The 15772-nt window shown below is 41.0% G+C and overlaps 1 protein-coding gene across 2 annotated transcripts in view; it reads left to right on the top strand.

Annotated features, from left to right (window-relative positions):
- The first annotated feature begins 11905 nt into the window (after window positions 1–11905).
- The window catches only part of Fshr (follicle stimulating hormone receptor), a 173920-nt gene continuing 170053 nt past the window's right edge, over window positions 11906–15772 (top strand). Inside the window, exon 1 of one of the 2 annotated variants that reach the window (XM_021218039.1) lies at window positions 11906–12127. In XM_021218039.1, coding sequence (XP_021073698.1) covers window positions 11976–12127 — 152 coding nt within the window. In that variant the 5' untranslated portion in view covers window positions 11906–11975. The remainder of the gene's footprint in view (window positions 12128–15772) is intronic. The other variant, XM_021218040.1, reaches the window with a different exon arrangement.

Genomic DNA, 15772 nt, shown 5'->3' with positions numbered 1-15772 from the left:
ATTTATGAAATTCTTGGGCAAATGGATGTATCTGGAGGATATCATCCTTAGTGAGGTAACCCAATCACAAAAGAAGTCACTAGATATGCACTCACTGATAAGCGGATATTAGCCCAGAAACTTAGAATACCCAGATACATTATGCAAAACACAAGAAAACCAAGAAGAAGGAAGACCAACATGTGGATACTTCATTCCTCCTTAGAATAGGGGACAAAATACCCATGAAAAGAATTACAGAGACAAAGTCTGAAGCTAAGATGAAATGATGGACTATCCTGAAAACATTTTTAAAAGAGCCTTTTCAGGGCATGGTAATGTAGCTGTAACCATGTACTCATGGGAGATGGAGGATGGAACTTTAAAGGCCATCCTGGATTACATCATCAGACTTTCTCAAAGCAAATCTGCCTAAAATTGTGTGAGTTGATTTCAATTCCACTGTATCCTGAGATTAAAATCTATAAACTCTGATTCTGGTGAAAATCAATGGAATATTAAAGATAAGCAAGAATTTCTGGAGAAGTCACTGTGTGTACTTTTACTTGTTCAGAGCTTTCCCATGCTCACTCACTTCAAAACACAGACACCCTCCGCCTGTAGGTTGGTTCTTCCTGGAGGAGGAACCAAATGCCAAACACCCTGCCTGACCATGATAAGATCTTCATTTGACCAAAGAGTGCATTTGTGGGACAAGTAGTATATTTATATTATATTCATGCTTTTACTCTTTTCTATCCTTAAAAGCCTTTTAACTGTGCTTAAAATTTGCAAACTGCACTACAGAAAAAAAATCCACCACTCCTAGGTAGTAAGAATGTGAACAGTGTCACATAGTATAGGTCTGAACTATAAAAGAAAGCAAGGAGATAAGCCATGAGGAGGGGAAGAAGACAAATTTGGGGAGGAAATGAGCTGTAGGGAAAAGAAGGGATTCCAGGTGGTTTGATCCAAAACTGTCCAGGAAAATATGTATACACGCAGGAAGTAAGTACGCCATTCCTCTCCTCTGTGCTCTTCCAGGGTTCTGTGAAGAAAGTTCCTTCAATTGCATGTATTTCTGATTTAACAACCAATTCTGAAACAATTTGAGAAATAAAATTAGTATGTCCAGCTTTTTATTTAATTATTATAACATCACAAATTTATGTCCATAACTCTCAAAATAATTACCTGTCACCTTCTGCCAACACCTCTGGGTTTTCACCAAAGGGAGCATGAAGTAGCAAAGTCAAGATGTCTTCTTCGATCTTTTGCAAATAACTGTTGCTGAAAATATTTTGAGAACTTTGAAATATAAGTCAGTGTGACTCTATTATAAGTACAATATAAGATTTGCATATATGCCGAATAGAAAATAAGAGGCACCAATGAAATGGCAGCCTTTTAAGCCATCTCGTCCCCAAATCTTTCCTTCATTACATGTATTTGAATAGGCATCAGAAAAGAACCTCATCAAATCAAAGACCATTATTTGCTTAATTTACTGATGGAACAAAAAAGACAAAGAGGATTTATTCATTCCCAAAGAGATTAAGATGAATGGAAGTTGCTATCTAAACTGTCAAGGTAACTGAGAAGTAGAGTTATGTTCCTTTTAATAAACAATGTAACACAAGACAGTGTGTTATTAATCAATGGTGTTATCATAAACCAACAACCATTTGCCAAAGTCAGTGCCCAAAATAGATGGCATGAGGGTGAAGGGCAGAAGAGAGGATGAGTGAATATGGAGCTTAAATTGCCATACTGGAATATGTTCTGGAATCCCTTCTTCGCTCTACAGCTCATCTCCCCACCTAGTGTGCCTCCATCCTCCTCCTCATGCATCATCTTCTTGCCTTCTTTTACAGCTCAGACCAAAACTATGTGTTATTGTACACATTCTTGCTAGATTGCCCCCTAGAAGAATGTGGCAATTTTCTGTAGTATAATTTGCAATTTTTAAGCACAGTCTACAAGTTTTTAAGGATTAGAAATAATAAGAGTTTGAATTATAATAGTCTAAATATACTACACAGCCCATAAGCAAGTGGTTACCCTGGTTTCCCTACATCTCCCTGACATGGTGAATCAGTGGCATAGTTTAGAAAGAGCTCAGGGGAGGTTGAGGGGAAAAGTCACCTAAGCCTGTGTTCTGGCATCCTGCAGGAGACAACCAGGGTTAACCTAACCGTAACCCTAACCCTTGTCATTGCTGGAACAAATGAAGTACATTTGCATTTGGCTGCTTCGCACCCTGAAGTTCTTTTCTGGAAAGTGTGGGTTTATTTCTAGGTTAACTATGTCCTCTGGTCTCATTGATAGACTGCTACTGAGTACTTAGGAAGGTGGTGCTAGGGTCGTTCACGGGCACTGAGTGCCCGAGTGACCCTTTACCTCCCTAATTGTGCTGCTTTCAAAGTAATGACTAACTTGCTTTTAACATGGCAAGTTAGTCATTACTTTGAACCCCTCGTGTTGAAGTTGAGCTATTTTAGCTAAGTCAGAGCCACAAAAAAATCAAAGCACAGCTCAAATGCAGGAAACTTGGCGACAGGGAAGTCAGATTGATTCTTCCTGTATATCTGGAAGGAAATAAAGAAGGAAACCATCCTTCCAGAGTCAAGGGATCACAGAAAGAGAGTCTGGTCTCCCTAAAATAGGGCAGGAAGGCAGCTCAGTGAAGTAACTGTCATGATGGCCTCAGAACTCAGGGATCCACCTGCCTCTGCCTCTATAGTGCTGGGAGTAAAGGCAGCAAGTACACCACTACTGCCTTGTTATTTATTCATGGCTTCAAAGCTAACCATCTGGGTTCCTCTTGGAAAAGTTTGGCATAATAGATTGTGGTATGTGGTAATTTCTAGGACACTAGGCTTGGCAGACATTATGTGTACTTGTCAATTCCTAGACCTTGGCCTCTTGCAGACATTGGGGTCTATGTACCAATTCCTAGGGTTAAACCTCTAGGAGGCAGTAGATCAATATGCATTTTACTCTTAGTCTCACTACAAGCAATGCAGTGAGGCTTCATCTACCCTGGATTTTTAGTGGAACATTCTAGGGTTCCTACCCTTCCCACTGTTATCTGGATGTCCCTTCTGGTTCTATTTCCTATGAAGTTTAGACATGGTAAGAGTGAAAACATTGACTCCAAGGTGACTGGCTCTGCCTGAAATGCATTCACATTCACTCCATTCTTGAATGAGACTGAGACTTTCTGTGAAACTTTATGCAAGGCAAGAAATTAAAAATTCACTTTGTTCACTCAAAGGAACTTCAAATTCCCCAGTACGTTTAAAAGAACACCTTCCTTCTGCTTATCGCTGGCTATTGTTGTAACTCTTTTTGTTGATATAAAGTTTCCTACACAGTCTGTTATCAAAAGTAGTCAAGGACAAGCTAAGAAAAGCATATTTTCACTCAATCCACAATAAATTTGCCTTGAGATGGGCATAGTGGCCCATGCTTTTAATCCCACAGTAATAGTTCAGAGGTAGAGGCAAGTGGAGCTCTGTGAGTTCAAACCCTGGTTTACATAATGAGTCAGAGATATATGATGAGACCTCACGTTGAAATTCCACCACTCCAAAAGAAAGTTTGCCTTGACCTCCTCAAGTCCTCAGTAGAGAATGAGTCCAATGAGGAAGTGTAGGTCATTGGAAGGGTCTGTGTATGATAGATATAACTGAAATAGTTCATCTGTCTTTCACCACATAAACAAAGTAAACAATTACCATAAGACTTTCATTCTCAGCTAAGCATGTTAGCCCATGACTATAATCCCATCACTTGCATAGTAGAAGCAGCCTTGGCCACATAAAGAGTTGGTATCCAATCTGGCCTCTATAAGATACTCTCACTAGTACAAAAGCAAAATAATGTTGGGCTTGTAGCTCAGTTGGTAGAGTGATTTTAGATCATTCATAAAACATGAGTTCAATACCAGAACCTCAAAAAAAAAAAAAGTAGGTGTATTGGTGCATGCCTGTGATCACAGCACTGCAGAGATAGAGTTAGAAAAAACCAGAATCAAAAGTTATCTTTGACTATATAGATAGTTTAAGACCAACATGTGCAATATAAGATATTGTCAAAACAACAACAGCATTATAGACTTATTCTCATAGCAATGGGCTAGCTGCCTCTCTCATTCATCATGACAGCTTGGAGGAAAATGCTATACATTCCTACAAGTTTTTCTCACAGCACTGACACCTGCTATCATTCTTTTACACTTACATAACTGTTTATTCCTTCAACTCAGAGGAGAAGAAACTGAATTATAGATGATTACAAGTATTGTGAGATGTCATAGCAGTAACAAAGTTATGACCAGAGCCTGGGTCTGCAAATGCCAGCATATTGCTCTTCTTTCTCAGCTTTGAAGAATATGAAATGCAGACAGTAGATTGAATGCAATCCTAAATGATAACCCTGCCCACCAACCCATACTACATACTCATCAGTCTTTTTTCTGCAGCCCATACACCAAAGTCTAATGAATTCCCACTCCCCAAGCCCATCACTCAGCTGGCACCCACATGCCACTACTGGATGGCTAGAAAGGACAGTTGTGTCTTATACACTACTCATCTCAACAGGCTTCACTAATATCATAACTTATAGAATGGTCCTTTCTCATTGTGTAAGATTATATATAATTACATTAATATATAATAAATGTATAATAATATATACATTATATTATAAATATTATAATATAATATATAAATATAGTATAAATAAAATGTAATATAATGTAATAATATAATATATTATGTAGTATGATATATATATATATTAGCCTCCTATTTTTACATAATCCTTTCTATCCTTATCATCCAAAATACAAATAAAATATCACTTAAAAAGACTGATGTTTAAAAGCAAATGTATGCTAACAACTAAATTAATACTCTTAGTTTTATAATAATATAATTATATAGAAAGAAATTTGTACCTTTATTAATCAGAGATAGAAAACAAGAATTAATAATGTAATTGCTAAAAATGGTCTGTATCATTTTTCCCTCTGGGCATAACAAAATACTTACTTACTAATTTAGCAAACTAGTAAAATCTGAAACTGAATATTCAACATTATCAGCATCCGCATGTGAGTAAGCTTCACTTTGAAAAACCAATAGAAAGAAAAAAACCAACTTAAACCACAAGTGTGGACAATGATGGCCTCTAAATAATTCGGTGCTAGAGACAAAAATACTAGTTGAAGTGACCACAATTACTTATACCTTTATTTGCACTCTGCTATACTATGTGCCACAGCACTAGTTTCATTGGGTAACTTTAAATCTAGTATGGCTTTGTTCCTTCATATGACCCAAGAGACTACAGCAAAATTAATGACACACAAATTTGGAGTATTTGGAATAGTTTCATATGAACAAAACAAAACCAACTTGTAGCAGACTTAGAGTAGTTGTCAGCCCAGCAGAAACCATTGCAGGCCAAGACCATTGTAGATCTACAGCTTACTGTAAACATGGGTGTGAACCTGGCTAAGTCTCAAAATACTCGCCCAACTGAGACCAAACTACACATCCCCAGAAGAGCAGATGAAATAGTAGGGGTTTTTTAAAAGACATAATACTGGGGGCTGGTGAGATGGCTCAGCGGGTAAGAGCACAGAATGCTCTTCTGAAGGTCCTGAGTTCAAATCCCAGCAACCACATGGTGGCTCACAACCACCCATAATGTGCTCTGAAGACAGCTACAGTGTACTTATGTATAATAATAAATAAATCTTTGGGCCAGAGAGAGCGGGGTTGAGCAGAGCGAGCAGAGATCCTTATAAATTCAATTCCCAACAACCACATGAAGGCTCACAACCATCTGTTCAGCTACAGTGTACCCATGTACATAAAATAAATAAATAAATCTTAAAAAAAAATAGACATAATACTTTGAAGCTGACTGTTACATACTGAATCTGTCTCAATACAAATAAGAAAACAACATTGTTGCATGATCTTCGTATTTTATTTCCTTTTGCTAAAACACCCTGGCAGAACTTCCTCCACTTCATTTACAGTATTCCTTAGAGAATTGCACCTACCATGTGACTGCTTTACCCTTAGGTTGGGATTTGTTTTCTTCAGGGTTCAAGGTTCAAATCATGACTAAGGAAGGATTTAATTCATGTCTACCACCATTTTCCATCTAATTCCACATAAAAGTAGAGAGTTTTTCTCCCTTCTGCTTATCATAATAGTGCCAAACCCTGCTCTCACATGTGCTACTCTGTGTCTCTAACTGTCACGAGTAGAGTTTGTTCCCACAGTACACGAACACAGCATCTATAGAGCTGCATTAGGGAGCATGCCACATACATTTACCCCCTCAAACACAGGCCCACCCCACAGAACAAAAGTCAACAATTGCAATAAAATGCAGACGACTAAGTTCATCTTTAAAAAACCATAGGAAATCTTAAGGAAACCATAGTGCTGCTTCAGTCTGCCTGCATCCCTGGGGATGCTGTATCCTTGTGTGAGCCAGGGCACTGCTAACTCTACCCCATCCCTCACTCCCTTATCCTTTCCTCTGAGCTTCCCTCTGTCTGATCATGTCACCTGCTGATTTGAAGCACTCTTTACCAGGGACCCTACCGCCACCAACTGTATGAGATCCAGACTGGGTAATAGTAACCAGTCATAGTCGCAGAACACTAGTAATAGTAATGGAACATGAACCCAACAAAGATGAAAACAAATATCTACACCAAGAAACACTTAAATAAACATCATAACTCCTGATGCTAGATATCAATGCAAAAAAAATATAAACACATGCAGTAAGATCAGTATGCCTCTTCCAGAAGTGAAAAACCCTACGGCTATCGGCTCTAAGAAGAGCAGTTCAGCTGAAGCACAAGTAAAGAACTGAAAACTAGAAATTATATGTTCAAGAACCTTAAAGAAGATATAGGCGAATGCCGTAATGAAGTCTATAAAAGCACACAAGTGAACAAAATAACAAACACAATTCAACACAGGAAAGTAGAATTTATCAGAGAAATATACCATGATAGAAATCCAAACTGAAATAAAACTTAAGAAAAATGTTGAAATCCCAAGGAAAAACACAAAGGTAATTAAAACTTACCAGAAGAATAAAAGTCATGGAAGGGAAGACTGATGACAGACTGAAGCAGTACTATCTTGTCTTGAAGACAAGATAGGAGAAATAGATCTCTCTGTCAAATAAAATAATAAGTGTTTTAAAAATCCAAGTACAAAATATTCAGGAAAACTTAGAAACTATGAAAAGACAAAGCCTAAGAATAATAGGTATCTTGATAGAAGAAGAAACTCAGGCCAAAGGTACAGAAAACACTTTTTAACAAAATCATAGAAGAAAGTTTCTCCAGTCTGAAGAAAGAGATGCCTATTAACAAACAAGAACCATACAGGACACCAAAAAGGCAGAATCAAAAAAAAAAGTTCTCACAACACATAGCTCTCGAAAGGCTAAGTGTGCAGACTGAAGAGACTTCAGCAGCAAGGGAAAAAGACCAAGTCACTTACAAAGGGTGGCCTCATTAGAATAATGCCTGACTTCTCGGTGGAGACTCCAAGAGCTAAAAGGACCTGGAAGGATGTTCAACAAGATCTGAAAGACCACAGATGTCAGCCCACACTACTACACTTAGCAAAACTATCAATCAAAATCAAAGATAATGAGGAAAAAACATTCTATAATAAAATTAAATTCAAGAAATTTCTTTCTACCAATTCGACTCTAGAGAGGGCACTAGAATAAGAAGTTCAGACTGAAGAAGTGAACTACACTCAAGAGGACACAAGAAAAAAATTATTCAAGAACAATTCATCAGAAGAAGGGGGGCCTACGAGACAGCGGACTATCAGCAATCAGCAACACTGGCTCATGAATAACTCTCAGTGTTAGTGCTCTCAATTACCCCAATTGAAATACATTCAAATCATCACAGACCAACAGATTGGAACACAAAACTTAAGCCATCTTTCTGCTGCCTCCAAGAAACAAATTTCACCACAAAGGATAAACTTTTCCTTACAGTATTATAGACCCAAGAATTTCCACTAAAATCAGGAACAAGATAAAATTATCCACTCTCTTCATATCGATTTGATATGGTCCTTGAAGTATTAGCTAGAAAATAATAATACAACTGAAGGAAATCAAGGGAATACAAACTGAAAAGGAAGAAGTCAAAGTATCTTTATTTGCAAATGATAATAATTTTTTATTAAGGTATTTTATTTATTTACATTCCAAATTTCATCACCTCCATCCCAGAGTTCTTTACCCCATTCTCTCTTCCTTTTGCCTCTGAGAGGGTGCTCCCCCAACACCTAGAGCCATCCAACACCTCATGCACTCACCCTCCCATCCTATCCCCACAACCATCCCCCTTCCCTGGGACATCAAGTCTTTAAAGGATTAGGTTCATCTTTTCCCACTGAAGCCAGACAAGGCAGTTCTCTGCTACATATGTGCCAGGAGCCAGGGATCAGCCCACATAGAATCTTTGTTTGGAGGCTTAGTCTCTAGCTCTTCTGAGCAGTCTGGGTTAGTTGATACTGTTGTTCTTCCTATGGGGTTGCCAGCTTCCTTCAGCTCCTTCAATCCTTTTCCTAATTCTTCCACAGGGGTTCGCAACCTCAGACCAGTGGTTGGCTGTGGGTATCTGCAACTGTCTCAGTCAGCTGCTGGTAGACCCTCAGAGGACATTAGGGACGTTAACTGTTGTAAATAAAATAAATGACAAGAACAAAATTCAGATTAATTGCACCTCTGTGCATTAAATTGTAAAGAACTGACATGAAAGTTTGCATGAACTAAATGCAGTAGAATTTGTCACCTCCTGTGACTTTACCACGCACTGTTTATTGTCATGCTTAATAAATTATTTATATAATGTGTATTATTTATAGGTTATGACTATAAAATTTAAAGTCAAATCTCAATTTTAAAAATATTTCAGTTCATTTTACAAAGACTGATTTAGCCATAACTCGACATCTATAAAATTCTATGTCAGCTGGATCTGTGAGGTATAGCAGATAGAGTTTCTTGTCATTGAAGTTATTCCGACATACATTAAAATAAACCCAAGACTTAATTGAATGAACTGACTTCTACACCTCAAAGATACTAATTCATTGGATGAGTTGTTGAGTGAATTCCTTTAACTGTTATTCTCAGCCAAATTGTTGCTAATATAGTGTTCATATTTAATAGGGCCACAACTTCCCATAGCAAAATTAGAGTCAATCGATTAGAAGCCAAGTCACACCCACCCTACTCAGATCACTGCCTCTGTTTTCCTCAAGATGATCTAATCCATTCATTACAAGTCATTTTTCCTTGGACAGGAAAGGGAAAGTGGAAGGGTCAGGGTGTGTGTGTGTGTGTGTGTGTGTGTGTGTGTGTGTGTGTGTGTGTGTGTGTTCTGCATGTGTATTGTGGGACCGTGAAAGGCAGCCTGAAAACCACGGTGACCACGCAGGTGACGCTGCAAGGGAAAATAGGCAGTTGCCACGTTCCTGGACACCAGGTCCCTGACAAGAGGCCACAGCTCTCCATAATTCTGTGGTCATCAGTCATGTAAGGCATCGTCCCAAGTCCCTCCACAGATAGAGGAGGTGATCACAGATCACATAGCCTCAAGACAGATCTCCATTTTAATGAGGTACTTAAAGGCCTGAAGGGCTTAGCCACATAAGCTCTCCTTTCCAGACACTCCTCCCTGCAAAAGGTATTTAACCTCAGGCCCCACCCTGAGAAAGTGGGGTACAGTTTACTCATTGCTACTCTCCACCATGACAAAAAAATGCCTGAAAACTATGGACTCTTTTCATCGGGAACTGCCTGGGGAGCAATGGAACAGACCTTCGTCCAAAGAGCTGGCCGCTAATCTCTCTCAGAAGGCCCTCAGCAGCTCCCAGCCATGGCCTCCACCAAGTCAAGCCACCCACTGAACAAGCCAGGGACTCTCCTTCCCACAGGACCCAGCCAGAGCACCCCCCTCTTTTCCCTCTCCTCCTCGGACTATATCCACCCTGTGGACTCCCAGCAACATCTGGGGTGCCCATGAGTCAGAGCCAGACAGACCCAGCCTCCCTGCAGGCCCACCGCTGCTCTGGCAGTTACCAGGGACCTCAAACTGCACTGCCCTACCCCTGGAGCAGGGTCCTATGGCTTCTCATGCTGGCGGTGGTGTGGGGAAAGCTCAGTTAAAATTGGATATTAGCCCAAAAACTTAGAATACCCACGATACAATTTGAAAAACACAAGAAAAATCAAGAAAAAGGAAAACCAATGTGTGGATACTTCATTCCTCCTTAGAATAGGGAACAAAATACCCACAGAGAGAGTTACAGAGACAAAGTTTGAAGCTAAGATGAAAGGATGGACCATACAGAGACTGCCCCACCCGGGGGTCCATCCCATCATCAGCCCCCAAACCCAGACACTATTGCATATGCCAGCAAGATTTTGCTGAAGGGACCCTGATATAGATGTCTCTTGTGAGGCTTTGCCAGTGCCTGGCAAATACAAAAGTGGATGCTCACAGTCATCTATTGGATGGAACACAGGGCCCCCAATGGAGGAGCTAGAGAAAGTACGCAAGGAGCTGAAGGGGTCTGCAACCCTATAGGTGGAACAACAATATGAACTAACCAGTACCCCTAGAGTTTGTGTCTCTAGCTGCATATATACCAGAAGATGGCCTAGTTGGCCATCATTGGGAAGAGAGGTCTTACAAACTTTATATGCCCCAGTACAGGGGAACACCAGGGCCAAGAAGTGGGAGTGGGAACTTTCAGGATAGCATTTGAAATGTAAATAAAGAAAATATTAAAAAAAAACATTCCTGCATCCTGCCCCCGAGTGGTCAGAGCCCTGGGACTGATGCAGGCCACCATTTAACCCCCAGTGTATAACCATTTTCAGGAGATGATGTTTGCTGTATGCAAAGATGGTACTGAAGGTAGTCTTAGCAGGTAGTAAGTTGTAGACATGATCTTAGAGATGTGTACGTTTTTAGTGTTCATAGACTCTGGGTTGAAAGAACAAAACCCCTTCACTTTTGTTAAATATTCCTCAAACCCTTTATTACTAAGCTTAAAAATGCCACTGCATATACCTAGGGTGTCACTCACAGGAAATCTCGAAAATTAAAAGTATAGATGTGATACATTTATTCGTGCCAACTCTTGAAATAGGAAGAAAGGACAGTTCTCAGAGTTAGGAAGGGGAAAGCAAGAGATGCCAGAAAGACTACGCATGACTGGTGAACGCTGCAACCAGAAGCATCCCACGCCTGAGGTCACAGAAGTGAGTTGTCTCCACAGAGAACCCTATCACCCACCCACAGCGGTTTAGAGCTAACACCAGCTTATGTTGTTAATCACAAGCTAACTATAGCCCAGATATATGATTTATAACATATAGGTCTCAGGAAAACAGCAACGCAAAATACTAAATGTAAATTTTGTCCCCTTCATGTCAGTACATTAGAGATGTATCATATGGATGTGCTTGCAGGGGAAGGGAAGGTCATTGATATCACTGAGAAGAGAGTGGTGACCAGTAGGGACCTCCGTGCAGTAAAATAATTTGAATCTGCTGATATCAGTCCATTAGACTGATATCTCTAAATATGCACCAAGTTTCTATTTGTTGTCATTTGGGGTCAAGGAATAGAAAATATAGGTATTGAAGGACAAGACAGATGCTTATTGACAAATATTAACCACATAACAATCATATATTAATACATATAGTTTCTACTGACACATTAATTTTACTTGCCTGGAAGCGACAAAAGAAAAAAAAAAGCATCCCTTGGTGGGTCACGTGACTTTGCCCGTCCTCCAAACAGATCTCTCTTATCCCGACAGTGTGTGGAGGAGCCTAGGGAATCCGTGGAGGTTTTCGCTGCTGGAGCAGGAAGAAAGCAGGTGGATGGATAAATAAGCATGGCCTTGCTCCTGGTCTCCTTGCTGGCATTCTTGGGCTCGGGATCTGGATGTCATCACTGGCTGTGTCATTGCTCTAACAGGGTCTTCCTCTGCCAAGATAGCAAGGTGACCGAGATTCCACCCGACCTCCCCCGGAACGCCATTGAACTGTGAGTATCATCGCGGGGACAGCTGTGTGGCTCCCATTTGAGCATTGAGTACTATTATTATTTTCCTAATAGACTGATATCTGCTGGACTGAAATATTTCTGTCCTGACCAAAGGCTACAATAGGGCACACTCCCCCAGACAGACACTTCTGTCCTGTGGCTTTCCAGGGCGAGTTGGTGGCGTTTGTCAGGGAAGGCCATAGTGGAAACTTGAATCCCAGGGAATGGGGGAAAGGGTAGTTTGGAGGACACATCTACTCTAGGGGTTCACACTCCCTAGAGAAGCAGGAAAAATAAAAGAGAAAGTAAAGTAGAAAACATAGGAGAGCTACACTTAGACACACAGGATCTCAGGGAGAGCACCTGTGGCATTGCAAATAGCAGCGGATAGTTCTGAGTTCTAAGGGTCTTCTTAACGGGGAAAAGAGAGCCCGAGGAGAGGGAAAGAGTGTGATGGAGGAAGAATGACTAAGAGGGGGAAAGAACACGGCAGGGAAAGCGATGCCAACTTTAGATTTTGATAAACTATTTAAACAGAAAGTATGCATTCTCCTAGAACTGGGCAAGAGCTGGGACATAGTTATCTCTTCCCTTTGCCATTTCGAATCTAGTGGCCACACACTAAAGAAGCTTCCAAACGCTCACAGTGCGATAAAAGAGATCCAGAGCATAGGACACAGAGGACTGCCCTCCCAGCAAGTTCTCTCAAGCCACCCCAGACACCGGCTGTTTGATTGTTCAGGTAGCACTTCCCGGAGAAGTGCAAGTATGATTCAGAGGATAAACAACCTCGGGTTTTCATTCCAAGCTAGGACTGTGAATCTTAGATCGTCTCTTTAGGAGAATGTGTGGAACTTAGCATGCTCCGTTGACCTCTCAAGTCAACAGTGAGTGTACAGAGGCAGTTGCAGAGAAGGGAAAACATCGCACAGCTCTTTATTTTGGCTCCACTGCCCAGATGAGACTGCTCTTCCAGATTATGCGAATGTTCTGTGCACAAGTCCAGTCTAGTGTATGAGGTTACTCCAAACACAAGGAAGCCAGTGCATCCTGAACTCCCGCAAGTTGTCTGCACCTGAGTGCTTCAAGCACTACCCTTCCGGTACCTCTGCTTTTTACCTCAAAAGCAGTATTGAAGCTTGGTTGGGTGGCTGTGCCATAGATATAGATCCCTTCCTATGTCTCCTCACTGATTCATCTCTCTTTGTGGCTCCTCTATTGCCTCCCATGTGATTGTATGGGCCAAATAGTCGTGTCCATGTTTTGAAGTAAATATCCCCTATATATTTAATTGTTAAGTAGCGCTCTACTACCCTCTCGGACGCCCTCCCATGCCGGGCTGTCTAGTGGATGTCATTTCTTCCTAAGAAGATAGAATTGTTCCATTCTTCAGAGAAAACCTCGTGTAACAAGAAAAAGAAAGGGGAGAGAAAGAGCGGGAGAATAAAAATGAAGGAAGGAAGAAAAGAAAGGTGAGATGGGGAAATGTGTATGTGATACAAAATGAACCCCAAGATGTCTTTTTTTTTTTTTTTGCTTACACTAACATATGAATGAATAAAATACACTCCTGCCCAAGAGCATTTCATAGCCAAGGAACAAGCATAATGTTGTGATTTTATAGAATCTGAGAGAACCTTAAACAGAACATCAGAGACAAATTTCATGCTCTTGACTCTTTATAGCTCTAATTATGTATACACAATAAAGAAAAATGCATAGAAATTAAAAGACAAATAGATGCTGACTTGGCATTCCCTGCCACAAGCATTGCCAACTAGGGATGAGTGTGGTTGTTTGGAAACTCTGAGGGTGACGTAAAGGAGATTTCTTCCTCCCCATAGGACTTAATCAGACTCAACTAAGTGTAGCCTGGTAGTCTTCTTGACAAAGTGTGCTGTGAAAAAGAAGATAAAGTGGGATAATGACTAGAAGTGTGTGTATGTGTGCATGTGCATGTGTGTGCACAAGTGTGTGTGTGTGTGTGTGTGTGTGTGTGTGTGTGTGTATCACAAAAGAGAAGACAAAATGCCAAGAACATACGTTCTTGTGAAAGAACAACTGTGGTAATTTTTTGCTGCTTTCATATAAGAAGAGGCTTAGGATCAGTGAACCTTTGTCAAGGAGGCGAAATCAAGGGCTCAGCCTGGTGTTCCTCACGCACCACGCAGGGTCCTGGATTTGAGTAGTGACCTCAGGATGGTCATGTCAGGGAAGGGTGGGTTGACCAGCTGAGCTTCACTGAATACAACGGACTAATCCACCAACACGGGAAAGGGGTACTGCTCACCTGGAGGAAAACGGCCGTGTTTCTCCAAGTATGTGTTTCTCCATCCTTCCTGTCCAGTTTTTTAGCATTTTTCTCTTCATTTCTTTTGTGGAATTGGATATTTCATTTATCTACCTTTCAAATGCTATCCCCCTTCCCAATTTCCCTGCCAGAAACCTCCTATCCCATCCCCCCTTACCTTGCTTCTATGAGGGTGCTCCCTCACCCACCTACTTCTGCCTCCCTGCCATGGCATTCCCCTACCTTGGTGCATCAAGCCTTCACAGGACCAAGGGCCTTTCCTTCCATTGATGCCCAACAAAGTCAACCTCTGCTACATATGCGACTGGAGCTATGGGTTCCTCCATATGTACTCTTTGGTTTGTGGTTTAGTCCCTGAAAGCTCTAAAAACTGAGAGGATCTTAATAGAGTCTGGTTAGTTGATATTGTTGCTCTTCCTATGGGTTGCAAACCCCTTTAGTCAGCTCCTTCAGTCCTTTCTCTAAGTCCTCCATTGGGGACCCCGCACTCAGTCCAATGGTTGGTTGTGAGCATCTGCCTCTGTATTTGTCAGGCTCTGACAGAGCCTCTCAGGAGACAACTATATCAGGCTCCTGTCAGCAAGTACTTCTTGGCATCCTCAATACAGTCTGGGTTTGGTGTCTGTATATAGGATGACTTCTCAGGTGGGGCAATCTCTGGATGGCCTTTCCTTCAGTCTCTGTTCCACACTTTTACCTCTGTATTTCCTTTGGACAGAAATAATTCTGGGCTAAAAATCTGGAGATGAGTGGTGGTCCTATCCCCAATGGGGGGCTTTGCCTAACCTCTGGATATGATCTCTACAGGTTCTTCCTCCCCTTGTTAGGTATTTCAGCTAATCTCGTCCAAGTTGGGTCCTGGGAGGCTCTTGCTTTCCTGGCATCTGGGACTTGCTGTCAGCTACCCCCAGTTTGCCATCCCCCATTTCTACACATCTCTGTTCAAATTCCTGACCCTTTGTATATCACTCCTGTTTCCTTGAATACCTGATCCTGCTCCCTTTCTACCCCCTCCTTGTCGTTTCTTCCTCCCAAGTACCTCTAACCCTCTAACTCCCGTGAGTATTTTGTTCTCCCTTCTAAGAAAGACTGAAATATTCATACTTCGTCTTCCTTCTTCTTGAACTTCATATGGTCTGTGAATTGTTTCTTGTGCATTCTGAACATTTCCTGCCTTCTAATATGCCTATGCTGGTATAAGAAGCAGAAAGACCAGAAGTACACTGGTACAGAAGAGAATTCCACTTTCTAAATGGTTCCTATGGCTTGCTTTATGCTTTGTATGTAGTGCTTCACTAAAAGTCCTCAATGGAAGTACAAACATGGCCCTGCTG

Source organism: Mus pahari, chromosome 18 (assembly GCF_900095145.1).
Source record: "Mus pahari chromosome 18, PAHARI_EIJ_v1.1, whole genome shotgun sequence".
In the NCBI taxonomy this organism is placed as follows: domain Eukaryota; kingdom Metazoa; phylum Chordata; class Mammalia; order Rodentia; family Muridae; genus Mus; species Mus pahari.
This window is presented reverse-complemented; position numbering and strand designations above follow the sequence as displayed.